This window comes from Coturnix japonica, chromosome 26 (genome assembly GCF_054131305.1).
Source record: "Coturnix japonica strain WE chromosome 26, WE-NBRP24, whole genome shotgun sequence".
NCBI lineage: Eukaryota > Metazoa > Chordata > Aves > Galliformes > Phasianidae > Coturnix > Coturnix japonica.
In genome coordinates this window covers 3,093,206-3,119,587 of record NC_140688.1, presented here as the reverse complement: position 1 = coordinate 3,119,587, position 26,382 = coordinate 3,093,206, and the positions used below count along the sequence as shown (strand labels likewise).

The 26,382-nt window shown below is 39.5% G+C and overlaps 1 protein-coding gene across 1 annotated transcript in view; it reads left to right on the top strand.

The window, feature by feature from the left end:
- LOC146756632 (uncharacterized) overlaps positions 1-25,939 on the top strand; it is a 49,962-nt gene extending 24,023 nt beyond the window's left edge. Inside the window, 21 exon segments of the mRNA XM_085524243.1 lie at positions 56-119; positions 208-243; positions 3,062-3,147; positions 4,396-4,414; positions 4,417-4,545; positions 4,548-5,397; positions 5,810-5,813; positions 6,160-6,377; positions 7,962-8,145; positions 9,733-9,879; positions 10,464-11,420; positions 11,660-11,812; positions 13,082-13,257; positions 13,453-13,519; positions 15,987-16,099; positions 16,507-16,648; positions 17,405-17,698; positions 20,604-20,836; positions 21,224-21,470; positions 23,390-23,435; positions 24,948-25,939. Of these exon segments, the coding sequence (XP_085380369.1) occupies positions 56-119; positions 208-243; positions 3,062-3,147; positions 4,396-4,414; positions 4,417-4,545; positions 4,548-5,397; positions 5,810-5,813; positions 6,160-6,377; positions 7,962-8,145; positions 9,733-9,879; positions 10,464-11,420; positions 11,660-11,812; positions 13,082-13,257; positions 13,453-13,519; positions 15,987-16,099; positions 16,507-16,648; positions 17,405-17,698; positions 20,604-20,836; positions 21,224-21,470; positions 23,390-23,435; positions 24,948-25,090 (4,308 nt within the window). The 3' untranslated portion in view covers positions 25,091-25,939.
- Positions 25,940-26,382: the final 443 nt, after the last annotated feature.

The following is a 26,382-nucleotide window of genomic DNA, read 5'->3' as shown; positions in this document are numbered from 1 at the left end:
ATGTGGTTACTTTGAATGTATGGGTGTTTATTTTTCATTGGTTTGTCTTTCATAGTTAAAGGTTTCTGCAGTTTTAGAGATGAATGAAACATCTTCAAAAACAGAAAAGAAAAAATCAGGTAATGATGTCTTTTATATTCTGATTTTAGCTTCAAAATCTTTCTGATAAGCATATTTAATTAAGCATTTGATTCATTTGTTTTGCAGATCCACAGGAGAAATTGAGTGTAGATGATATTGAAGGTATTTATAAATAGTTGTTGTTTTTTTTTTGTCATGTCCCTTTGTGGGCAGATACATTGTAGTTGTAAATTCTTCATATTAAATTAATGTTTTGCTAGCAAGATGTTATTTCAGCAGCAGATTTAATGAAATATGGCTCTATCTTTGGGTGTTTTCTCCACTACAGCTCCATTCAACATTTCTAAACATCCTTCTACAGTGTAAGGTTCCTCCGGCATACCTGCTATCATCACCCCTTGTCAGGCAGTCCACATTTACTCATTTCCTTCTCATTGCCAAATATACCAATCTGCAGAGGAGCAATAGGGTCATGTCCTGTGTCTGATTCCTGGCTAGGGTGTGCAGGTGGAGCTGTCCAGGAGCTGCAGGTGGGACAGAATGGGTGATTCACAGGCTTATGCTTCATTAGCATGATTGATTATTTACCTGGCTTTTTCTTTGCCTCTCTGGCAGTTGTATGAAAACATGTATTACATATGCTCTTCCAAAGCCATCCTCTCATGTTTTGTTTAAACTGGCCACTGAGTTTAGAGCTAGTGGAAGGACATGGGAAAGAGAGTGTAGGTGGGAGGTAGTGAGTGGAAGTATGTTGGCAGGTATTCCTTTTGGTTGGGAAAGATAAATAAAAGTGAAGCAGCTAGATCATTTGTTATACATGGGAGGGAGTATATCTAACCTCAGTGGGTTCTTAGTTTCTTAATTCTGATATATGTGAATTTAAGTATTTGTTAGCGAGATACAAAACAGTTCCCTATTAAGGTCTTAGAATTTCTACAACGAGCCCTGAAAATTACAAATCAGGTGAAAACCTATATAAGCAAGCATATGAAGTAGATGATTAGATAAGAGTTCAGAAAACTATTGCAACTTCTAAGTATGGAATGGAAATTGCTCCAAGCTGTTTGACATCCATGTCTTGGGAAAAAAGGTACTGTTTCTTTTGATGACAATAGAGGTTAAACTTCTTTCTAGAAAAAAAATGTACGTGTGTTTGCATAAAGAAAAGGAGATTCTCTACTGCAGTGATATTGTTTCTGTAAGATGCACAAAAGGTGGTTAGAATCATTGAATTATAGAATTGGGCTGGAAAGGACCTTTAAAAATCACCTAATTGAAACTTCCCAGCTGTGGGTAACCTGTTGCAGTGCCTCATCACCCTCATCAAGAATTTATTCCTTATATCTAATCTGAACGATCTTTTAGTTTAAAACTGTTACCCTTTGCTCTGTCACTACAGGCCATAGTTAAAAGTCTTTCGTGTAAGCCCCCATTAATTATTGAAAGGCCATCATATGGTCTCTGCAAACTCTTATATTCCCCAACTCTGTCAGCTTTCCTCATAGGAAAAGTGTTCCAGTCCTCAAATTGTTTTTTGAGACCCTTCCCTGGACCTGCTCTAGCCAGAGATTTTTTGTGCTGGGGGCCCCGGAGATGAACTCGGTGCTCCTGGTAGGGTTTTGAAAGAGTGGAGTAGAAGGGGACACCACCTCTCTTGGCCTGCTGGCCATGCAGTGCTTCTTTTTTTGTGGCCCAGGGTGCAATTGGCTTTTTGGACTGCAAGCATGCATTCTCAGCTTATATGTAATTCTTCATCCAGCATTATCCCCAAGTCCTTTTCCACAGGACTGCTCTCAGTCTGTTCATTGTCCAGCCTGTGCTGAAGCTGATGACTTCCCAACCCAGGTGCAGGATCTTGCGCTTGGCCTTGCTGAACATCATAAGACCTGCTTCTGTAGGCTGTCAGTATCTGTCTGAATGCGATCTCTTTTCACTAACATATCAGATACACCACTTGGCAGCACTTCCCTGTCTACCAAAGAATCCATCCATGATATTTCTCCAATTTAGAGAGATGAGCTCTCTAGGTAGCTAACATCAGTTGCTATTTCTTTATCCTCCACTCTAGTCACTCCATAATAGAAGGTTGTCTGGGCCTTGGAAAGTACCTCCTTTCTTAAACTCTTTAAAAACAAGTGTGATGTTTACCTTTCTCCTGTCACTAAGGGTTTTACCTGACTGCCACAACTCTTTAAATATGGTGGATAGTGACTTAGCAACCTAATTTACCCATGATCTTGGAGGTCTTTTCCATCCTTTGTGTTTCTGTGATTCTGTGAGTTCTTGTTTTGTCTGTTTTATGTAGTCATGTGAAATGTAGTCCAGTGATGGTGTGGGACGTGGCAAAGTTAGATAGGAAAAACAGTCTTTTCATAGCTCATTTTATGTCATCATTTCATGTATTTTCTGTTCATCCTTCCTCGTGTCTGTTTTTTTTCTATAATCCATGTATTTGCTCAAAGATCAGGTATTAAGAAATATATGTGAAAGTTTGTCTCAAACTCCTATGTTTGGGTTTCAGCAAGCTGTATTTCTTCTGCAGAGTGTTATAATTCCTATGGTACAAGTATTTCTAACTCTAAAAGGGTTAAACGAGACCCTTTGTGGCACAAAACAAGGAGAAATGAAAGTAGCTAGAGGAATCTAGCCGATTGCTGTCTAGCATACAGTGTGTCATGTATGTATAAATATAGTTCTACATGTACACCATTTGAGATTCTTAAAGGTGTATTTCTGACTGATTTTCATCAAATTTCCCTTAGGAATGAAAGGGAAAATGCCCTGAGAGGGATTAGTTCGCACAGAGGCATCTTCAAACTGTTTTGTAATATTATGTTCAAATCGTAAATAATCATACGCTTGAGAGGCTGTGTTAGTTTGTGCTATTTTCTCACAAATGCAATGATTCAGGATGTACTCTAGGTATAATTAATTTGTAATAAGTCATGTTCGTTATAAAGATGTAATTTTTTCACTGTAGGTGAGCGCTCAGAATCTACCGTTCATGTGTCGTCATCAGCTAAAAAAGAGATGGTCAAGGATGCCACTGAAAACTTTGGGAGGCAGGTATGTGAAACCAAATATTGTGTTTTTCCTTGCGTGCAATTCTGAGAAACAGTGCAGTCATGTGGTGGGTTTTTTGTTTTTTCCTATGCAAAATACATACTCATTTGGGAGCAAAATTTTATATCATGTGATTATTTCTTTGACAAAACACGCCAGATTTTCCTCTGTGTATTAGAAAGATTAAGTAAAAACCTGAAATATGATCTGTCAGTGCTTTCTCTGCCTCTGCAAAATATCTCCTTATCTGATCAAGTTAGTAAGTGTTCGAAAATATTTTTTGAAGGTCATTATGGAGGACTATAGGCTAGGCGTCCTGTTTGTATTGAGCATACAGGACTGGGTAGGGATCTTCATTGAGTGTCTGGAGTCTTCTGTAATACCTCAAGGGAAGTGGAGGAAGTAATATCATCATACATCCAAGGCACTGTGGAAGAGGGATGTGATTCATTTCAGCAGGTAGAGAGCGGAACTTAAGTATTGGAAGGTGGTAGCAGATGTGCAAAGTGAATGGAGCTTGGAAATGAAGTGGCTGAGGCAGGTGGTGACTGAGATGCTCTCCATTGTGAAAGATTTTTGTGGAGTTACGATGTGGAAGGAGAAAAGGGCCTCTATAACCAGAGTAAGAAGGACAATAGTTGTGGTTCCTTGGGATGCCAAGGCTGCAGACCTTGTTCAGAAGGGAACACAAACCAAGGGCAACTTTGCAGGGACTGTGAAGTCAGAGATAGTGAGAAGGCTGGAGAGAGGAGCTGGTCAGTGAGCTTGAGGCATGGTACCGTTTGGATAGATGTCTCAGTTCTTGATTTTGGGCTGAGGGCAGGAATGAACAGGTATTCCTTGTAAATATTTGTCTTGGGAGCTTGGAATAGAATTTAATAATTTTGACTCTGAGGAGCATAAGTGATTGTAATGTAGCCAGTCCCTTGTTGTGGTTAGTAAAAAAGCTTGTTATGATCACTCACGCTTGTTATGAACGCTCACCAGCAGGGGGTTTAAAGGGACAGTCAGTAGAAAGTTGAGTATGGGAAAATTTGGGCAGTTGTGTTTTCTGTTGTTACTGATTGGTTTTGATCTGTTTGATTGGTTTATGTTTGTAAACTAGATCCTTCTGTTTTGAGGAAAAAATAAATAAGGTATCTTTGTTTTGTTGTTGTTGTATGATGGGATGAGTTTGCAATGTAAATTATATGGCTTAACGGTAATTTCATTTTTCTTGGTAATTTTTCTGTCTTTACCTGCTTACTTAAGGATAAATATGTTTTAGAAACTTGATAGAAAATACAGCACATGAAAAGCAGACTGACAAAGCAGAAATTTCTCATCAGGAAGCCCTAGCAGAAAATGAGGAATCCCACAGTGCTGACAAGCAGTTAAGTCTAAAGCTGTGGGAAGAAAGATACAAAAAATGTGGATTGAAAAAGAGAAAAGGGAGTTGAAAAGAAATTTTACAAACATTACAGCAGAGCTGAAGCAGCTGTTTGGTGAAATTAATGAATCTGAGAAAGCTCCATCCCTTGTGGCAGAAGTGTCAGAAGATGACCTCATTGAAGAATTGAAGAGTCTTTGTGTTTCGTCTTGTGTGACAGAATCAAGTGATAAGTTAGAAAGTAAAGGTGAATTTGGAGATGTGAAACTTAATGTAGACCTAAAAGAACCCAAACCTGAAATAGTTATTCCGAGTCTCTGTGTCCTTCCTGATCACAATAACTTAAATGCGAGCATGGAAAATACCTGGAGAATACCAGATGAAGAAGGCTGCACTAATTACACAGATAATACAAAAGTACATCTATCAAAAGCAGAGGAAATGGAAGAGAATGAGAATGGGATTAGTAGAGATGTAGAGGGAAGTCCTGAGTATTCCCTGAGACATTGTTTAAAAACAAATATTTGGGATGACATTTCTAATAATCTTCCTAATATAAGACCTGTTTCCACAAATGGTGAAAGTACACTTGGCTTTATAAGTGAGAAGAAAATTGGCAAGGACATCTGTCTTAGTGACAGTGTTCCCAGAGACTGCCTTATCAAAAACAAGGAAATAGGAGAAACAGAAATCGAAAATCTTTTCCCGCATGCTCAGCAACCTTGTGGCATGCTGAAAAGGAATCTGGATGAAGAACTAAAACAAGATGTGGAAAGATTTAAGAGTAAGGTAGGAATGCTGCAAATGGTATTCCTGGCTTTGGAAAAAGAGAAGGTAGAGCTACAAAAAGAGGTAGAAGTTCACCTGCTTTTCCTTATTCTTTAGTCTTTCTCAGTATCGGTGGTCCTGTTCATGTTAGCTATTGATCATTAAAAGAAGGTGCTTTGTGCAAATTGGTTTTTTTGTCTTAAGAGAAGAACGTTACTCATAAATAAGGAAAGCAGTGGAGAACTGTGCTTTTCCCCATAATGTAATCAGAAGGTTTTGAGAAAGCAAAGTGTATTGTTTCAGTTTGACAATAGGTGGCAGTCATTTCCAGTGTAAGTAGTTATCACCTCATTACCATAAAAAGAAATTCATACAAGTACACCAGTTTTGATTGTCGATCAAGGAATGAAAATAGCTTCTGAACAGGGTCTTGATTTATCTCTTCATTTGCTGTGGTTTGTGCATGGTGTGCCTTCATTGCCTCTCACTAAAATTCCTGATTGCTGTGAAGCTGTTTCTGCTTTTGAGTTCAGTTTGCTTTTTTCCTCATCATTAAGGAAGTACGACATCATACATCCACTCATACTTTGTGTTTCTACAACTACTGTTGTGTAGTCCATCTGATTTCTTATCCATCAGTAATGCTTCTATTGTTTGTTTCCTTAGGGCTGCTTTGCTTTTTTGTTTTTGTTTGATTGTTATACTTCAAATCAAGAGTGAATTCAGAGTATATTTGTAGACTTGGTACATTTTGTAGAGTAATTTTGGGGGAAAATCTTTTTTATTTTACATTATTTTAAAAGTCAAGCTTAGATTATTTGGTCTTGGATCTCCTTTAGAATCAGAAAAATATATGAAGCTTAATTTTCTCTTCATAGGTTGAGAAGGAAAAAAGGAAGCAGAAACATTTCAAAATGCAAGCAGTGGAGAAACAGGAAAGTCTTGATAAATCAAATACACCAGTGGGCAATATTACCCATCAACCAGTAAAAGAAAAGCTTGCTCTAAGGAAGAATGAAAAAATGATAGAAGAAAAACACACAAAGAATTCTTCATCTGAGGAGAGACCAAAATTACTTGAAATGCCAGTAAAAGGGTAAGCTAATAAAATAATCCGTAGAATTAGATTGTTTTAAATCTTGTAATTGAAGCACTTTCCTCGGTATTGAAAGCTATGCTGAGTAGTCCCCTGCTCCCCAAACTGTTTTAAAAGTATATTTTTCAAAGAACTAAATGCACAGTGGAGGTTCAGATTAATTTTGCTGGAGGTGATAGAGGTCTTAATCACAGAATCATAGAATGGCCCAGGTTCAAAAGGACCACAATGATCATCTAGTTTCAACCCCCCTGCTATGTGCAGGGTCACCAACCACCAGACCAGGCTTCCCAGAGAATTTCTTCCTTAACACTGACTCTAATCGTGTCTTTAGAATCTTACCTCCTATGCCTAATAAATTAATCAAGAACGAATTCAAAGCCCTTGCACATGGGATGGAGGAACCCCTTGTGTACACAGTGAAATGCTCTGGCTGGTGAGCTGATTCGCTGAGAAGCCTCTGGGGGCTTTGGCAGAGATTAAGTGCAACATGAGTCAGAATGATCTTGCAGCTGAGAAGGCCAGCAGCATCCTGGGTTGCAGAGACAAGAAGCTGAAGGGAGGAGTCCATCCCTACTTAGCATCTAGTTGGTCTGTGTCTGGAGCACTGGGTCCAACTTTTGGCCTCCAAGTACTTGTGTGCATTTCTTTTTATGGCCTTCAAGAGATCGTAGTCAACATGTGTGAGTTCAGTAGAGGCTTTCCAGGCTGATCACAGAGCATGAAACTCTGTGAGAATAAGCTGAGGGAAATAAACTTCAGGATGTGCCTGCAGTCTCCCAGTACGTGGAAGGGGATTGTAAGTAAGACAAAGCCGTTCCTGATTTGTCCTGGATTTGATTCTAAACATTTTTCAGAATTCCCAAACATCTGTAAATAGAAGGAATTAATTTTTTCTTCTATGTAAAATCTCAAAACAGTATTAGCTATACATGATAAAAGCTGTACTTTTTGGGAAGCTAAAGACTACATGTAAATCTTTCTCCTTTAGAATAAGCTGCTTCAATACTGATGTTACAGCCAATGTTTTGAACTACTTGTTAGTGGTTGCTGATATTCAAATCTTTTTTTGAACACTATCCTTATCCTTTAATTTATTAAAAGAAATGAAAAGGTTCATCCGCACATGGTAAGCAGTTGTTATAGTCTTAGGGAAGGCTTCTTAAAAGTTTTTGATTTGTCTTAGATAAGTGATGTGATGTTTTATCGGTATTACTTGCAGTCATTATGAATCTGTACTATATAGGTGATGATCAACTTATTAAAAACAGTGTATTTTTGTTAGTAAAAGTTCGTGGTTTACTGTTCATGTTTACCTATGTCGACATGGAAATACATGATGAATTTTGTACATCACTTAAGGGCTTATTTGTCAGTCTTGTGCAGCTCATGTATAACGTGTCTTCCACCACTAATGGAATGAAATTAGAGTGATGTTAAAAGTTTAAAATTGCAGAAAAACTTCTATATTTGAAAAGGTGTGACATTTCTACAGTTTTAAGTTGTTTCTCCTGGTTCATGATGTGGCATATTTACTTTTTTGTCAGTGCTTTAATTCCTCAAATACTCTCTTTTAAATCCCAGATTTTTTGTGAAACAAGAAGAGGAAAAGAGACATAGAGCTGAAATGCGATATGAAAAAACAAGAAAGCAACTAAAGAGGGAAAAGGATCAATATTCTAGAGAGACAGAGGAAAAACAACAACTTGAGTTTCGTGTAAGGAATTTAGAAACAGAGTTAATAACGCTGAAACAGCTCAAGAAACAGGTATATTAAATATATATCTTCTGTTTTTCTGTTTCTTTCAAACTGATATTTTATGCTAGTATGTTCAACTTGTTGGTGAAAGAGACATTAGGCAATTATCTTGGTGCATTTTGAGGACCATTGCCATGAAACCAGCGTGAACAAACAAGTTCATGATACCTTTTCACATTTTTCAGAATTATAGTTTGGTTTGTGCTTCAGGCAAAGCTTCTCTTTGAGTTATTTTTCCTAATTACTACAGAACTCTGTGCACGTCTGTGTATATGTATGTCTATATCTATATATCTATATATATATTATATGTGTATATATATATATATATAAAATGTTTTTATTATTATTGTTTTTTTTCTTCAGAAGGAAATTACAGTTACTGTTTGTAGTATTCTTTCAAGTATACTTACATGAATTTAAATTTAGGCCTAAATGTTACTGTTTACCTGATAATCTGTAAATTGCCTCAGTTGCTTACGATCAAGACTGAATCCAGAAAAACTCTCACCTTTATTTTTATTACAAGTTTAGTGGCTTATTTAATGCAATTGAGATGATGATGTTCTCACTGTACACAACCTGCATGAATTCTTCAGTTCTTACATACAGTTTTGAGGGTCTTTTCACTGGCCTTTACCTACTTTTCAGCATTCCTGTCATGGTTCTACGCAGTTTGAAATATACCTCGGAAATTCGGTCTGTTGTGTTGTATTTTTCCCCATAAATAGTAAGCCTCAAATTTTCAGAACTTGTATTTGCAAACATATTAAGAACATGTGAAAGTGGTCATTAAGGATCCTCAGTGGCCACGTTGCTCTGGCAGAAGCAGTAAGTAGTTAGCATCACCTCTTTCAGTCTGCCTGGATTTAACAGGGACATCATTGGCATTAGTTCACCTCCTGGTCTGCTGTTCAGCTGGTCAGTCCTCTTCTGTGTCTCACTTCATTAATAGCCTTTGGAAATCTCATACAACTCAATTTATCCAGCAGTATTGCTAGATTTTGGTAAACTGAAAATGGATTGGCACATTTTCTGAAGCATTTCTAAATATTAGTAGAAGAGATGTAGACTTAAGACCTTGCAGTGGGGTAAAGTAAGTGTAGTTATTGTGCTTTTGGAAATCTTAGTCATTTGTTTTGTGCAGTTCTTAGTGTTAGTGCTCATATTGATGAATAGATGTTTTTAAATCTTTGACTGTAAGCATATGAGTGTCCATCTCTGGTTTTAGTATGTATATATAGTTTGTTAGAAAGATAACTTGGGTTTCTACTTAAACTCTGTATGTTTCCAAGAATAGTAGTTCTAGTTTGTTTGTTTTTTTCTTGTGTTATAGAGGGAGATTCATTAAGTATAAAACTTCTATGATGCTGATTTGTGCAAAGGACTCACACTATCCTTATAACTTTCAATTCAGATAAATCTAAAGATGTTTGTTTGCAAACATGGAAAATTGATATGCAGGTCATTCTATGATTTTATGATAAATGACTCTTAATAGAATTAATAGAATGTAAGAATAAAAAGAATGAAATAGGAAGGTATTGCTAATTCTGATTTTGTTCAAGATTCACAAGTTCAACTATATTACTGTAGGTTGAAGAAGAGCGTGATGAAACACAGAGACAGCTCTCTAATGAAAGGAGTGCTAGAGCTCTGCAAGAAGGAATTTTGAGCAACCACCTGTGGAGACAGAAGGAGCTGGAAGAAGAGACAAGAAAAACTATTGGGAAAAATTCAGAGGTAAGCAGTTCCATTCCTAATTAATTTGGTTATACTTCACTGTGCTCATTCTAAAACCTTAAGAAAAATAACCTTTTGTGCCTTTTCGTGGATTATCTACAGTTTATCAATATAACCAAATTTTGTTACTGTTGTCTAAAAACTCTGAATAGCATCATCAATCCCACATAGACCTGAATTGCATGTGGAAGTAGGAAGCCACTGGAAAATAAGACATTGTGTTCCCAGTCTCTTAAACTGCCTGCTGTTCTTCACTGTATAGTTGTTACAATCATTTCTAAGGTTTCTACCCGTGAAATGTCCAGATATCTGGAGATTCACTAGGAAAGAAGCTGGCTGAGGCTGTTTGTGATCCTATTACTTGGCTTTTGAATTCGTTATTATACTGTCATCACTTTCTTGTTTCCATGTCCTTCATCTTTTTGCTTAATAAATTATTTTTATCACAGCCCATGAGTTCTGTTTTGTTTCCTGTTCTCTCCCTCATCCCACTTAGTGATGAGAGTGTGGTGCCTAGCTGCCTGATGGGTTAAACCTGAATTTATTTCCCAACTAACTATTCATTATTGTCCTTTATCACACAGAAATCTGACACTAATGACAGAGAAAAGGATCTGCTACACAGAAATCAGTTACTGCAAGAAGAGATTGCTATGCTAAGACTAGAACTCGATCAAGTAAAACTTGAGCACCAGGAGGATGAAGGAAAATACTTAGAGGAAAATGAGTCTTTGAAAGAAAAGAATGATTCTCTTCAGAAGGAACTTAAACTGAGTGAGGAAACCTTAACACAGACAGTATTTCAGTACAATGGACAGCTGAATTTACTCAAGACGGAATCTGCAATGCTAACTTCCAAGCTTGAACAGAAAAAAGAAAGCAAAGACAGACTGGAAACAGAGATTGAATCATTCTGTTCCCGCTTGAATGCAGTGGTTCAAGATCTCGAACATCATCAGTCATTGAAAAGTGATGCCGAACGAACATTTCAGAGAGAACGTGATGAATGGCTTCGTTTACAAGACAAGCTCCATCGTGAGCTCTCTGAGGTGCGAGAGAGCAACAAGAGCTTGTCTCAGCAGCTGAGTAAAACGGAAAGCAAAGTTAATAGTCTAGAAAACGAGCTTCACCAGTTGGAACAAACACTTCGAGAAAAAACACTGCTTTTAGAAATGACACAAAAAGACTTAAATCAAGCCCAGTGTCAAGCAAAAGAAAATGAGCATGCGTGGCAACTTGAGAAAGATCAAGTCAGTAAATTTATGATAAAGCATGAATCTATGCAGGAACAATTGGCCCAGCTCCAAAGTGAAAACCTTTTACTCCATCAGCAGCTGGAAGATTTGCGGAACAAGGAGATCATCAAAGAAAAGGTTGTGAATGATGTCCAGGACAGATTTCATGATATGTTCAACAAACTCAGAGCTGACAGTGAAAAGCAGGTTTACCTCATGGAAGAGAGAAACAAGGAATTAAATACCAAGTGTACTGATTTAAAGGAACAAGTCTTTAAATATGAGACTGACAAAGTAGAAAGAGAGGTAAGCTATACAATTAGAATAAATTAAAATGTTTCAATTCATAAAATGATTTTGTATTTCTAAAATGCATCAGGTGTAAGTTTTACACATAGGACCAAATTGTGTTGTTTTGTTGTGGTTCATTGTTTTTTCTCTTAGAATTAAGGAGGACCGGTAAATGACTGAACTGTATAATATAGTCAGTTTAAAGGAGTAAAGTCAAGTTTCATGTTTTTCCTCATGTTTATCTGTTTCCTTAGGGTTTGGTCAGACAGCTGCAGCAGGAGCTTGCTGATGCTCTTAAAAAGCAGTCTATGTCAGAAGCTTCCCTTGTAGTTACTACATGCTACCGCAGTGACCTTGAGGAAGACAAATTGCACTTGCAGAAGGAACTGGACAGGATTAAAGCTAAGGTACAGAGAGGCTGTAACTTACACATAAAATCTGAGGGTGATTTTTCCCTGTTTCTGGTGAAGAAGAGAAAAATAATGTTCTGAGAGCAAGTACCAGAGAGAGCTAAGGAGGTTAGCAGTGATACCCTGTCATAATTCATGAAGCTGGTGAAATCTTTGCCAGCCGGCCTCCTCCTCTGTAGTGAAAGATAAGTGTTACTAGAATCATCAAAAAGCCAACTAGTTTCTTTTGCAAGTAGGAGCCGTTCTTCAGCCCCACAGCTAAAGTTCTTCTTGTGGCTCCAGGGTGTTGTAGCAGTGTTCTTTCTTTTCCCAACTTACTTCCCTCTCCTGGTGTCAAACACAATTAAGAATTTATTTGTGGATGGGATGTGTACAAACTACCAACTATCTGAAGCAACATTACACAGGTGCTCTGAATTTACAAATTGTTTTTCTGTGTCTTATAAGGTTGGTTGTAAACACTATAAGGTGGTCTTTATCCCCTTAGTCTTCTCAACTTGCCCCTTGTCATCTGTGATCACAGTCATGCCTGTGCCAAATCAGAGCAGAGAGTTCAAAGTATAAGCAAATGTCCTCCTATCCTAGAAATAAATTCAGGGGTATAGATTTAAAGACAAGTATATGAACTGCATTGTTCTGTGCACTTGGTGTCCATGACTGGGTGGTCTTCGACACAAAGTCATTATGTCTTTAACTGGAGAAGATCTGTATTTGATAAGCTGCTTTGCAAAATGACCTGGTGTCTCAGCAGGTTATCGCTTTTGGTTTGGCCAAGTTTGGTGTCTGATTTCTGAGAAAAAGTAGAAATACTGGACAGCTGAATTTGAGTTTTTCTTTTTTGCTCTCTGTGAGAGTTGTGGGTTTTTTCTGAAACATCTACCATAATAACGTACTAATGAGCTGTGAAATCACTTTAGGAAAAGGATGAGGTTTTTTTGGTTAATATTTTCGATAGAATAGCAAACAAGTAATTTCAGGATGTCACAAGCCACTGAGAAGGTAGGATTGGCAGTGTCAATGCTCATAATGGTGTTATAGAAAATCCTTTGTACAGATGGGAGAGGCCAGTGTCACAGATGATGAAATATCATCTGTTATTGTTCATTTGCTAAGAGAAATGAAGGCTTGAATGAATTGGAAACGATTCCAGTACTTTGGGTAGGGGGTGTATGTAGATACATGCAATATCCAAATTCTTCAGTGCTCACTGAGCTCTCTATACTGAACCTAACCGGGCTGCTGAGGATTCTCATTGCTACTTTACAGTTACATGACTCTGAAAAACAGCGTATTCAATATGAGCGTTGCATTCAAGATTTGAAGACTGACCTAGATAATAAGGAAAGACAAATATCAGCTTCTAACCAAAAAATGAAAGACCTTCTGTTAGCAGCTTCCAGAAGCAGTTCTACAATAAAGCAGCTGGAAGAACATGTCCAACGGTAAGAAAATAACAGAGTGAAGCAAGGTTTTGCTTTCTGGGATTCTCTGAAAACGTCAGAATTGCCTTGTTGCATCATCAGGGTAAAACATGATTTTAAAAGAAGCTCTTGCTTTAAATAGCATTCTTTCACACCATTCTTTTGCAGTGTGCGCTATTATGGATTTGTCTAATAAGATCTGTGCTTCTCTTTAAGGCTTGAAATGGAAAATGCCAGGGTGGAAGCTGCTGCGCAACACCAGGACAAGAGAACTGAAGCCTCAGTAAGCCAGTCATAAACTTCCCTTTTATTTATTTATTTTTTATTTTTTTATGTGAGCTTCTGAGCCTATTTAGATATTTTTCGTGGGGAAGTTATGTGGTTTTCCTGGGGATCATAGGGGAGCTGAGTCATCTGAGCTGTGGTGTGACTGTAGGGTACTCTGAAAATCCTGATGGTCTATTCTCCAGTTTTGAGAGTTTTCCCATAAGGTAAAGGTTGTAAATCTCCACCTTTCACTGCTGCCATTTCTGTCTTTGCAGTAGTATGAAAATGTTTGTGTTAATCAGCATGATTCTTTTGATGGATAGGACGGACAGTGTCAGCAGGAGGGAGATGTGTGGTTGAGATCTGGGAGGGGAAACCTGGATGTGAGAAATCTATTTTATCTTCAGAGCTTTGTCATAGTTTCCACCTGAGCTCATTAGGTTCTTTTTCCATTTGTGAATATGTGTTGGTACTTTACTGCCCCGCAGGGGGCTGAGGTAAGGAAAGAACAACTAGGTGAAGTAATGCTGTGCAGTCAGTGGCAGGCAGCTGGGAAGTAGCTGGTGCGCATGCATGGCTTAGCATCTTGTGTAACCTTGGAATATTCTTTAATTAGTTTGCTGTTGGAAAATTAAGCTGCTATAGGGAGAATAAGAAGGATCTAGTGGAAGGGAAAAGCTGTTGATTATCTGCACCAGAAAAGTCTGAGTTCTTTTCCAGGTTCCTTTCCTGTCATCTTCTTTTGGTGATATACCAATTAGAAGGTTTTTAGCATTTTTAACACTTCTGTATTTTACCCATACATTGTCACATAGGGAGAACCGACATTTAACATATCCTGTAAAGACACATGAGGAAGTTTTATGAGTTTGTCATATAAGCCTTTAAGCTCAGGTTTTTATGTCCTTCTGTATGTCAGGGATGTCTCTCTTTTTCTTAAAATGTGCTATTCAAAGCATGTAGGCAACTTTCATTCTTTACAAAGGGAACTGAATAAGCAAACTTGTTTACACACAAATGCATCTGTGATGCAAATCTTTGCTCCTTTGTGTAAAAGGATAAGTAACATTGCTGTTCTGAAAACATTTTTTTGCTCTGAGGAGATCTGCAGTTATTTCACAGTCAGTAAGTGTAGGGAATTTTAAGAAAACTGTGAGTTAATGTTGTATGTGTGTCTTCTTATCTCCAAATGATGTAACCTCATTTTATCGTATAGAGAGCATTCACTTTTTCCACTAGCATTAAGTGCTATTCTTGATGGTGCTTCTCAAGCCATCTTTTATAAACTCAGTGTAACATTCACTATAGATCCTTAGTTGTGAGAGCTTAGCCCTGCCTCCATTTGAGTTAATAGTTTATAATGCAGTTTATGTGCAGTGTTGTCTCTCTGGTTATCTTGGCATTCCCTTTGTCATTGTTGTTTCCATAGATACAAAATCAGAATATGTTGGCTATGACATCCAGAGGCTCATGCATGATGTGCGAGGAAGATCGAAAGTCGAGAGCCCACCTTGAAGACCATATTGCTAAACTGAGTAGGGAAAATGCTGAGCTTTTAGAAGAAGTGAGCCCAGAAAACAGTCCCTAACACCTCGCCAATACCCAGAGCAATGCTGACATTTTCTTGAGTTCTTACATACTCTGATTTTATTTCCCTGCTACTCAGGCCCTGAGTACTATTGTGATTTGGGTGTCATGAAGGAATTGAATAAAAGCCAAGAGAATATCTTGGAGTTGTGCTGTCAGAAAGACGGTGTGGTTTGATACCAGTTGAGCACATGGAGCAAGGCAGCAGTTCCTGTGTTCTTTATTTGATTTCCTTCTGGTTATTGTCTGACCCCTTGATTTCCAAGCAGGATTAAAACACCCCTTATTTTCAGTGCAGTGTACGGAGGAACTGCTGCATGTTTTCAGAATAACAGGAGCTTAAAACCCTTGCAGAATAAATAAGGTGCAAATGCAAACTACAGAACTAGTTGCCAGTTCTCCTGTAGTTTGTCTGAAAAAACACCATGAGGAACAGCAACTAAATTAGTAAACACCCACAAATAAGATATGGAAGTAATGACTGAGAAGACACTGGTGAATTCCAGAAAAGCAGACTCTTCCACAAGAGCCTGCTGGTCATTGGAATGAATGCTGTAGAGTGTGCAGTGTTCTCCAGGGCTGTGGCTACCTGTGCAAGCTGACCTATTAGCAGAGGAACTGCGGAAGCTGTTCTCTAGCATCTTTTTTCCAGCTTTTTGGGACGAAGCCCAATAAGGGGGCAGAGGAGCATTTGCTTCAGCAGGGGCGTTAATTGGTATCCCTAGGTCTTGGCCCGCTTGTGTGAAGCCTGAAGTGATTTAAATGTTTACAAGAATCCTGTGCCTCAGTGTTCTGCTGAATGTGGCAAAAGGATGGATATGTGCTATCTGCAGTTGCTATGTGTACTGTCCTGTGCTGAGTGTATCATGTATTTTTGTTTGTTTGTTTTTTGAAAGTGTGAGAATGAAAGAAAGAATGTGAAGAAGCCGATAGAATTGAAACGACCACTTGAAGCATGTCTTGACCAGGAAAGGGAAAGAAATATTGAACTGCAGAAGGAATGTGACAGGTATGGTTCACTAGTACTTGAAAGAGAGCTCATGTAGGTTAGAAGTCAGGCTTTAAGGAACTTGCATGTAAAAGCAGGTGTGTTTAACTCTGAGCAAATTCAGATCTCACATCAGTTCTTGCAAGACAGTTCTGGTACATGAGCCTATGATTTTCTGTAGCTGCCATAAGAAGAGCAAATGTAGGCTGCCTTGCACTTCTGGGAGGGAAGTCTTTTTTTCCTCTGTTGAGGTGAAATTTGGACCCTCCAGGTGATCTATTGCATTGAAATGCTGGTTTTTCTTATTAACTTTTGGCCTGTTGAGCATGTTAAAAATGAAGCAAGCCATAGCTATGCTTTTCTTGTACAAGCGTGACAAATAGATACCTAGTTCCTTTGCTTATTTTCTTGACTGATTTGTTGTGCAGGTTCAAGAGCCTTTTGAAGAAAGCTGTGAAAAAACTAAAGATGCATGAAGCCAAAGAAAGAGACTCCCAGTTCAATTTCCAGGGAGAAATGAAGAACAGGTATTCTGAAATGGTGAATGAAGTTGAAAAATCAAGAACAAAGGCAAGTTCTTGTTGTTTCTTTTTGGTTTTTTTTGGTGTTTTTTTTTTGTTGTTGTTTTTGTTGTTGTTTGTTTGTTTGTTTGTTGTTGTTGTTGTTTTGTTTGGGTCATGTTAATTTCTAGAGACTTGTAATATTCTTTTCAGTAGGTATGGAAAAGTTATATTTCTGGGAGAGAAAATTGGCTTCACAGTTGACCTTGGAAACTACTGAAACATCTCATATTTTGTACATATTCTTGCAACCAGACACTGGATTTGACCTAGAGAGAAAATACCTTCCTTTACCACTGCTGTGGAAGCTGCTTTTTGAAGCACTGTTTACAAAGCTTTCAAGAGCAATGGCAGGAGGAGTACTTGTTTCCTGTGCCCAGTTAACTCTGTACTGGAACATTCCCCCTGAAGCATGATAGGCATTCTTTCTGCTGTCTGGGTAGAGTGGTTTGATTTCCATCGAGCAGTAGAGCAGTGCACAAAAGAATGGCCCTAGTGCCTTTCAGCACACTCCCGTAAGTGAAATTCTGCTAGTTTGCTACTTGTTGATCTTTTACTTGCTGCAGAACTGAGGAAGGTTGTAAGTCAAGGAACCCTATTGGCAAGAACTTAAAAGTTGTTCTTCCCTTAAAAGATGATCTTGTCTTTCCTTTGACTCGGGTACTGAGTCAGCAGATGACAGTTACAGACTTGATGGTCTTCCCCTTCATAAATTTTCAGAGAATAATTTTACACCCCTCTAAGTTCATTTTATTACTGTCTGTAGGTTACTGAACTTTCTCATCAGCTGGATTTAGAGTGTAAAAAATGCGTCCAACTACAAGGACAAAACCATTATTTGCAAGAACTGCTGGCTCTAAACATGAAAAAACATGAAAAACTAGAGAAGACCAGATGCCAGCTGAAAGAAGAGGTGGCAAACCTGAGACAACATCTGGAGGCTGTCCACAATGTGCACATGATGACTTACAACCAAATCGAACGATACAAGAAAGAAGTGGAAGAGCGAGCTGCACAAGAAATAAATCAAAAACTTCAAGAAGTCAATTTGTTTTTGCAGGTAAGTGAATTTGTTGTGTATGTCTATAGTTTTTATTATGTAACTTCTTTTTGCCATTTCTTGTTCGTACTTTGGTTTTTTGTGTTAGTGCCATACTTCTATATTTCCTGAAGGGAAGTGGAAGAATGGAAAATTGTTTGGCGAAAGTGCTTTTGTGTGTGTAATTTGCCTGCAGGTCCCCAAGCTAATAGCCGTCCCTTGACAGACTTCTGTTTTGCAGTTCTTAGAAGAAGCTATGGCCATCTGGTCATCTTGTTATTGCTGTTCATCACATGAATGCTATAACTTAGAGATGGCTTGGCCATACGTACAGGTTATGTTTTATCATTGTACAGGATAAAATGCTCAGGGAAGAAGTCACTGAAGTTACCGTGGGGCAGAAAGAGTGGGGATGGGATTCTCATAATTTCTTTGTAGAATCCTTTTTGTGTGCCCTGTCCTTCAGCCATAGCATTCTTTTAGTAGCTGCTCCCATAAGTAATATTGCTAAGAGCAGATCTGTCTGGATGAAAACAGTTATTTAACGTGTTGGTTCCAGGGTTTTGCCTTGATTGCTGATCACAGAATCACAGAATCACAGAATTACCCGGGTTGGAAGGGACCTCAAGGATCATGTAGTTCCAACCCCCCTGCCTAGCAGGGCCACCAAACATACACATTTACTAGATCAGGTTGCCCAGGGCCCCGTCCAACCTGGTCTTGAACACCTCCAAGGACGGGGCATCCACAACCTCACTGGGCAGCCTGTTCCAGGACCTAACCACCCTTCTAGTAAAGAACTTACCCCTAACATCCAACCTAAATCTTCCCTCCTTCAACTTAAAACCATTTCCCCTAGTCCTGCTATTATCAGCCCTTTCGAAGAGTTTACTCCCCTCCTGGGAGTAAGTTCCCTTCAGGTACTGAAAGGCTGCAATGAGGTCACCCCGCAACCTTCTCTTCTCCAGGCTGAACAAACCCAACTCCCTCAGCCTGTCCTCATAGGGGAGGTGCTCCAGCCCCCTGATCATCTTTGTGGCCCTCCTCTGGACCCTTTCCAAAATCTCCATATCTTTTTTGTACTGAGGGCTCCACACCTGGACACAGTACTCCAGATGGGGCCTCACAAGAGCAGAGTAGAGAGGGACGATCACCTCCCTATCCCTGCTGACCACCCCTCTCCTGATGGAGCCCAGGATCCCATTTGCTTTCTGGGCTGCCAGAGCGCACTGCTGGCTCATGTTAAGTTTCTCATCTATCAGGACCCCTAGGTCTTTTTCAGCCGAGCTGCTCTCAAGGACAACTCCTCCCAGCCTATACAGGTGCCTGGGGTTCTTCCGGCCCAAGTGCAAAACCTTGCACTTTGCCGTGTTGAACCTCATTAGGTTCACCCGAGCCCAGCTTTCCAGCCTGTCAAGGTCCCTCTGAATGGCATCTGTTCCCTCCACCGTATCAACTGCACCACTCAGCTTGGTGTCATCAGCAAACTTGCTGAGGGTGCACTCCATTCCCTCATCAATGTCATTAATAAAGATGTTAAAGAGCACCGGTCCCAAGACAGACCCTTGAGGGACGCCGCTCGTTACCGGCCTCCACCTGGACATAGAGCCATTGACCACCACCCTCTGTCTGCGGCCTTTCAACCAATTGCTTATCCATCTAGTTGTCCACCCATCAAATCCACCTCCCTCCAATTTGGAGATGAGGATGTGATGGGGGACCATGTCAAAGGCCTTGCTCAGGTCCAGGTAAATGACATCGGTCGCCTTCCCTTCATCCACCAACGCCGTCACTCCATCATAGAAGGCCACAAGATTAGTTAAGCATGACCTTCCCCTGGTGAAGCCGTGCTGGCTGTCTCGGATCACATGCTTGTTCTTTATGTGATCAAGCATGTTGTCCAGGAGGATCTGTTCCATAATCTTCCCAGGCACAGAGGTGAGACTCACCGGCCTGTAGTTACCTGGGTCGTCCCTGCTCCCCTTCTTGTAAATGGGAGTGACGTGACCCTTCCTCCAATCATCCGGGACCTCACCTGACAGCCACGACTTCTCAAATATGATGGAGAGCGGCTCAGCAACCACCTCAGCCAGCTCCTTCAGGACCCTGGGATGCACGCCATCTGGCCCCATAGACTTATACTCATTCAGTCTAAGGAGGCACTCTCGGACTTGCTCTACCCTTACAGTGGGGAGGGATTTACCTCCTTGGTCCCCACATGGAGGGATGGGGGTGCAAGACTTAGGGACGTGAAAAAGACTAGAATCCTGGCCACCAGTGAAGACCGAGGTGAAGAACTCATTCAGCACCTCAGCTTTCTCTTCATCTGTTGAAGCCATTTCTCCTTTTGAATTTACCAGAGTAGGTACGCCCATTTTGGCCTGTCTCTTCTGGCCAATGTACCTGTAGAAGGTTTTCTTATTGTTTTTCACATCCCTCGCCAAGTTCAGTTCTGCCTGTGCCTTGGCTTTCCTGATCCCACATCTGCAAGTTCGGACGGCATCCCTGTATTCTTCCCGGGTGACACAGCCTTGTTTCCAGAGCTTGTACACCCCTTTCTTCACCCTCAGTTCTCTTAGCAGGTCCTTGCTGAGCCATGCTGGTTTTCTACCTCTCCTGCCCACTTTCTTAATCAGGGGAATGGAGACCTCTTGTGCTGCCAGGAGGGCATCCTTGAACAGTAGCCAGCTCTCCTCAACGTCCTTATCTTTGAGGGCAGCGCGCCAGGGGATCTTGGCCAGCATTCCATTGAGTAGCTTGAAGTCTGCTCTTCTAAAGTTGAGCATCCTGGTCCTGATAGTAGTGAAAAGGTCCAGTTGACTCAGTTGAGTAAAACTGGGCCCTTTAAATTGGTTATGGGCAACCGTATAGGGAGATGCAGTTCACTTTTTCTTTGCAATGGTTGAAATTGTATTATCTGCTTCAGGTCCAGGCAGCCTCACAAGACAAGATAGAACAAATCAGAGAAAATCATCATGCCTCGCTGAGAGACCAGCTGAAGTGCAGAATAAAAGAGGTTGAATGTGAGTTGGACAAAATAAAAAATACCAAAGACAGTATTTTTCAAAACGAATCTATGCTTGCGGAAGTGGAAAAATACAAAGAGCTGCATCGTGAAGAAATGAAAATGAGAATAAGGCTAGCAAATAAGCTGGAAAGGTAAGTGCGTGCTTTTTTGGAGTGGTAACAAGACGTGAAGTAGCAGTAGCTTGCATGAAAAACCTTGTACTGTTTCCTCCTAAAATCCTTTTTCTGTGTCTTGTCAGCACTATGGATGTAAGCGTAACCCTCTAAAACCTTTCCCCTTTATTTTTGGAACCACCATCATTTCACTTCAGTGTTCTAGCAGTCACACCACTAGTTATGGCATCACTGGCCCATGTTTGAAGTTGATAGCATTTTAACACATGGCCTTTGGGCCCCTCTCATTTTGGACTTCTAATGCCTTCTCTTTTCAAAAGCTGAATAGTAGTCAAAGACCTGGAAGAAGTGACTCTGCAAAAATATTATCAAAGATAATTCTTTGTGTGTTTTTAAATATTTCAGAACAACCAAGAGACTTGCAGAAGCCAATTGTAAGCTCTTTGAGGAACGCCAAAGAAACAAATCTTTAATTGCGAGCAGCACTGTCAGTGGAGGTCCTACTGCAAGTCCAGGAAAATATTCAGCTGAACTGGGAAATCTCAGAAACAATTCCACACTAAACAGAAGCTCCAGCCAAGGGGAATGCTTCCTAGATGCTGCTGGGACTGCATTATTGGCAAGAAAAAAAGTTGAAGTGTACATGGATAAGGTAAGCATTGTGAAATACTCTTCAGTGATGAAGACTTTAGGTCATTAAGATTGTACAGAATTCCTAGAGTGCTCAGACACCAAAAATACTGACATCTAAATGATGAACTATCTAACTGTATATACACATAACTATGTACTTATGTAAGGTTTTTGTATTGTTTTTTTTTTCTTTTTTTTCAACTAGAGAAAATTTAATAAGCAGCTGCTGTGGCATTGGAAGTTCCCAGCTAAGCTATTTATTAAACTTTACTGTATAGAATGTGCATAAGTGTATGACATACTTGAAATGGATAACTTTGACATCTTTGCTCAGCCCATCAGACATCTCTGGTCAAGCCACGTTGTTTTTTTCCTTACTGATCTTCATTTTTAGTTTCTTTTAGTACATTAATACTAACAAAGACATCCTTTAAAACTAGGATGATGTGAGTATGATTGCTTTGCTTCTTCCTATACAGTCTGCTGTGGGATCCATGCTGTGCCTAGTAAACATTTCTTTTTGTGCTTCCTGCTATGTATTATTACCTGAGAAAACAACAACCTTCAAGTCTTCACAGCTTTATAATATTTTGCAGCAATTTATACATGATTGCAACTTCTGCAATAGCTTTGAAGTACTTTGCCAGTTGTGCTGCTTAGTACTTGGCCTGTTCACCAGGCTACTTAAAAAGACAAGAGTTTACCTGACTCTGAGCCTTGTCTTTGCTTCAGTTATACCTCAGATTTTTCCAGTAATCTGTTTCCTTCTATTGGGAAAAAAAAAAAAAACAACAAAAAAAAACACCTCTGTATTGCCATTAAATTCAAACTAAGTGCTGCCTTCTTGGATGGAGGAGATTACAAGTTCTCCTGACAGTAAAGTTCATAATAACTGGAAACTAAGGAACTTAAATTGGAGTTTGCCTCGTGTAGTCATCTTGCACTTTTGTTTTTATGTAAAGCTCTCAGTGCACATTTGGTGTTTTTCAAAGTAAGGGTGGTTATCTGAAGTAGAGTGTGAGCATCTCCTGGGATGAGGAAGCTCGTGTAGATTTTGGCTTTGATTTTGCAAAAGCTTTGATAAAGCTTCAGGGATAAGAAGCTGAAAATACTTTACGCCGCTGTTATTCAAAATGCTGGTATCAATTACTTTGTCCATGCAACTGTTTGAAAAAACAAATTGCACTGATTACAAACAAGAGAAAGAAATGCAGCTCTGAAAAGTGGGTGCAGGAAATAATAGTGACTTCTGCTAGCTGCAACCAGCGTGAGTGCATGGATTCATGAAACCAGTTTTCCTACTGGTAGCATAAGAAAGGGAACACCTACTTCCCATTCCGTCTCTCAGTTTCTGTTTCCTTTCTGATTTTATTTCCTGTCTGCACTCCTGATTTTTAGCAGTCTTATAAATTTCCACTCTTTTGACTTCTGCCTGTTCCTCTTGTTCTTTTACTTGGCACCACCGAGAAATTTCTTGCTCTGTCTTCTTTATGCTGCATCCCACAGTCAGATAATTACACCTGTAGGTGAGACCACAAGCCTTCTGTTCTCCAGGCTTAACAGTCCTGATGCTCTCAGCCTCTCCGCGTAAGCCACATGCTCCAAGCACTTAACTGTATTTGCTAATTACATGAGTCTGGAAGCTATATGCTGTCTGTTTTGACAATTACTTCTATGCGTTAAAGACCTGATGGAAAATAACACAGGAGTCGCAAATATCTTCAAATGTAAATGATCGCATACGGTGTTTGGACTGTGGCCCTTTAAAAGGTCTAATTTCTCCTTATGAAAACTTTGCATTCAGAATAAATGACAGTAAATAAACATCTCCTGGGAGAGCGAGGGGCAAATGCTCCTTTCTAGCGATCCAAGCTGGTTTCTGTTACTTAATAAAATGTGCAGTGTTATTTATAATGCATGTGTTATTTATAATTCTAGGTACAGAAGGAATTGGAGGAAGAAATCAATAAGGAACTTCAGCAAGGTAATATGCTACTCTGATATCAGTGTTTTTAAGGAAGGTGATGACTGTTCGTAACTTCTATGTAATTATTTTCAAAAGTTGTCAAGATTTGTGCTGTTTGAAGCACAGTGTGGGGCTGTTTTTAACTCTAACTTAGAGAGTTTTAATGGAAAACTTCCTGCTAACCAATATACTCTTCAGAATGTTCTGCAGCTACTTTTGAGAAGAAGCATGGAGAGCAAACCATCTCCCCCGCACAGATACACTTGGCTTAAGTTCAAGTCACTTTTCATCCTCAGGCACAAACATCAAATGTAAAAAAAAAAAAAAAAAGCCCAGAAATAAGATTTTTATGGACTTCTGTCACTACTTCTCTTTCTGCATACATTCATTGCATTCAGCACTTCAAATATACCATATGCATTTTCTGGTGTTCTTAATTTTTGCTCGCTCTTTTTCATTGCTTTTTTTTGTACCTGACATGTTGTCATACTTGTCTTTGGATAAAGAAGAATCAGTGGAAAAGATAGCCTTTCTTTAGGTAAAAATCATTCAGCAATATATAGGCAAACAAAGCATGAACTGATTGCTTTTAATATGCAGTGTAAAGCCTGTTCTATAATAAAAGGCCAGGTCTTCAGAGAAGAATTCATACTGTTTCACAATTAGCATTCTGCCAGAGTCACTGCTGCTGTTCCTAGAGTTATTTTGAAGCAGGGAGCCCTTGAGAATCCAGCTGTTGCTTCACAGCTCTTCCAATTTCCCTGAATAGACAGAAACCCATTGCCATGTGCCCATTTGCATATTCAAACATAATTACATGTGTAGTAGGAGCCGTAGTATTTGCTTGGTCTGGGGATCTTGTCTGGAAAAGGCTGATGGATGGAAGTACTGAAAATCCTTTTCTGCTTCCATCGAAGATGTGTTTCCATGAACGAAAGAGGGTTTAGCCAGGGAAAGTTAAGACATCCCTGGCAGTTAAAGTTAAGGCTAAAACTTTCATACATATATATGGGCATGTAATAACAGGATGCGGAGAAATGGCTGTAAACTTGAAAGTAGGTAGATTTAGACTAGATATTAGGAAGAAACTCTTTACTTCCTAATGTAAGGGTGGTGAGACTCTGGAACAGGTTGCTTAGAGATGTTGTGCATAGCCCCCATCTTGCAGGCATTCAGAGCCAGTCCGGATGGGGCTCTGAGGAACCTGGTCTAGAGGGAGCTGTCCCTGCCTATAGAAGGGAGATTGGAACTGGGTGATCTTAAAAGGTCCCTTCCAGCCCAAACCATTCTGTGTTTCTAAAACCTGGAATTTCTTTAACTAGCTTTAAAAATTGTATTGGCTGATCATTGAATGTGAAAAAATGTTTCTTCCTTTATGCCTGTCCTTTTTGATTTGTGTTTTCCTTGGAAGTTTTTAAATATCTCTGTAGAGCGTAGCCTGATCAGTTATCAGTAATGTTTTTACAGTGACTGATTTGACTCAATCTACTGTAAAAGTAACATCGTCAATCTTGTTTCTTTTCTTTCCAGCCACCGCTGAGCTTGAAACTGCTAGAGCTTCTCTAATGAAATCTACTTATGGATCTTCAAAAAATCTCAATGTTGACCAGGATCCCCTTTGCAGAGCGGTACAGGAGTACCGGGATGTTTTAAACCAAAATTACCTGATCTAAATATATTTTTATTTAAAATGTAAAGGGAAAAGTACTGGAGATCATTTGTTTACATAGGAGGTCTGTGACTTCCCATCCTGCAGCTTAGTGTGGAAACATCTTTACTGCGGTTTGAATATAAATTTTAAATATATTAAATAGGTTGACACTCTGCACTTACCTGTTGGTCACCGAGGGGTAGTCAGTTTATTTTGCACTCAGGATAAGAACCATATCTATTTTTAATTACTGTCAGACTGAGTAAGGTTGGTTCTTGAACTTGACGGAACTGTCAAAATGTTTTTGACACATTATTTTGCTCCATGTTTTTTGTTAAAGGTTTTACCAGAAGCATTCCTTTGGTTCTATTTAACCCTTCCACTGTTTGTGGTAGAGTCTCCAGTGTTATTTTAACGCATAGGAGATTTTGATTGGATTCCTGCCAGCTGTTTCCGTCCTGATGCTGTGAATATTTCTGCTGGTTAAGTGGAAGTTTTAGCAGTGATTAAGCTGGAGAAGAATGCACTTTACATTGCTGTCACTTTCACGCACCTAGGGTTTAAAAATACTGTGCGTGTGTAGCAGTGCCAAGAAAGCTTTAATGTGACCTTTTTGATATTTCTGACTTGATATCCTTGTTGGATTTTGCATTAGAATTTGACTCATCTTAAGACATTCACAGTTGGTAGATGAACACATGATGAACCTGAAGCGGTTCATAGTGGGAAGAAGGAAAATTAATGTTTCAGCCTTCTGTCCAATTGGTACTGCACCTTTTTATATGAATGTATTTTATGACACTAATATGCTATATTTAATTCCAGATATTTATGTTCCAACTTGGTATTTAATAAACTTTCATATCTGGTACATCTTTGTTTTATTCTGTTGGCCTTCTTGACTTGCTTTCCACCTCATTCCTTGCCTCTATGACTTGCTACAGTCCTCCTCTGCTCACTTCCATCTCTCCTTCTGGTGCCTTCAGTCTGCCCTGAGATCAGACAAGTGGCCAGCATGCATTTGTGTTCTTTTCCTCCTGGGTACTTGAAGCAGTGGGGCAAACAGCTACTATATGTCATAAGGTTTGTCATCATAGAAATTAAGGGGTATATGCTTGAAACAAGTGTGGAGGGTTGTGATTTTAATGGGTGTGCTGAACCACTTTCAGGTCTTCGGTGGTGATTCATTAACAGGAAGCCGAGGGTAAAGTCTCTGTTGTAAACCTGGCCATGCTTGGGAGGGGGATCTTTGGAGCCTTTTCTGCAGGTTGGCCATTCCTTTATGAGATAACTTCTGGTGGCCCTTTGTGCTCT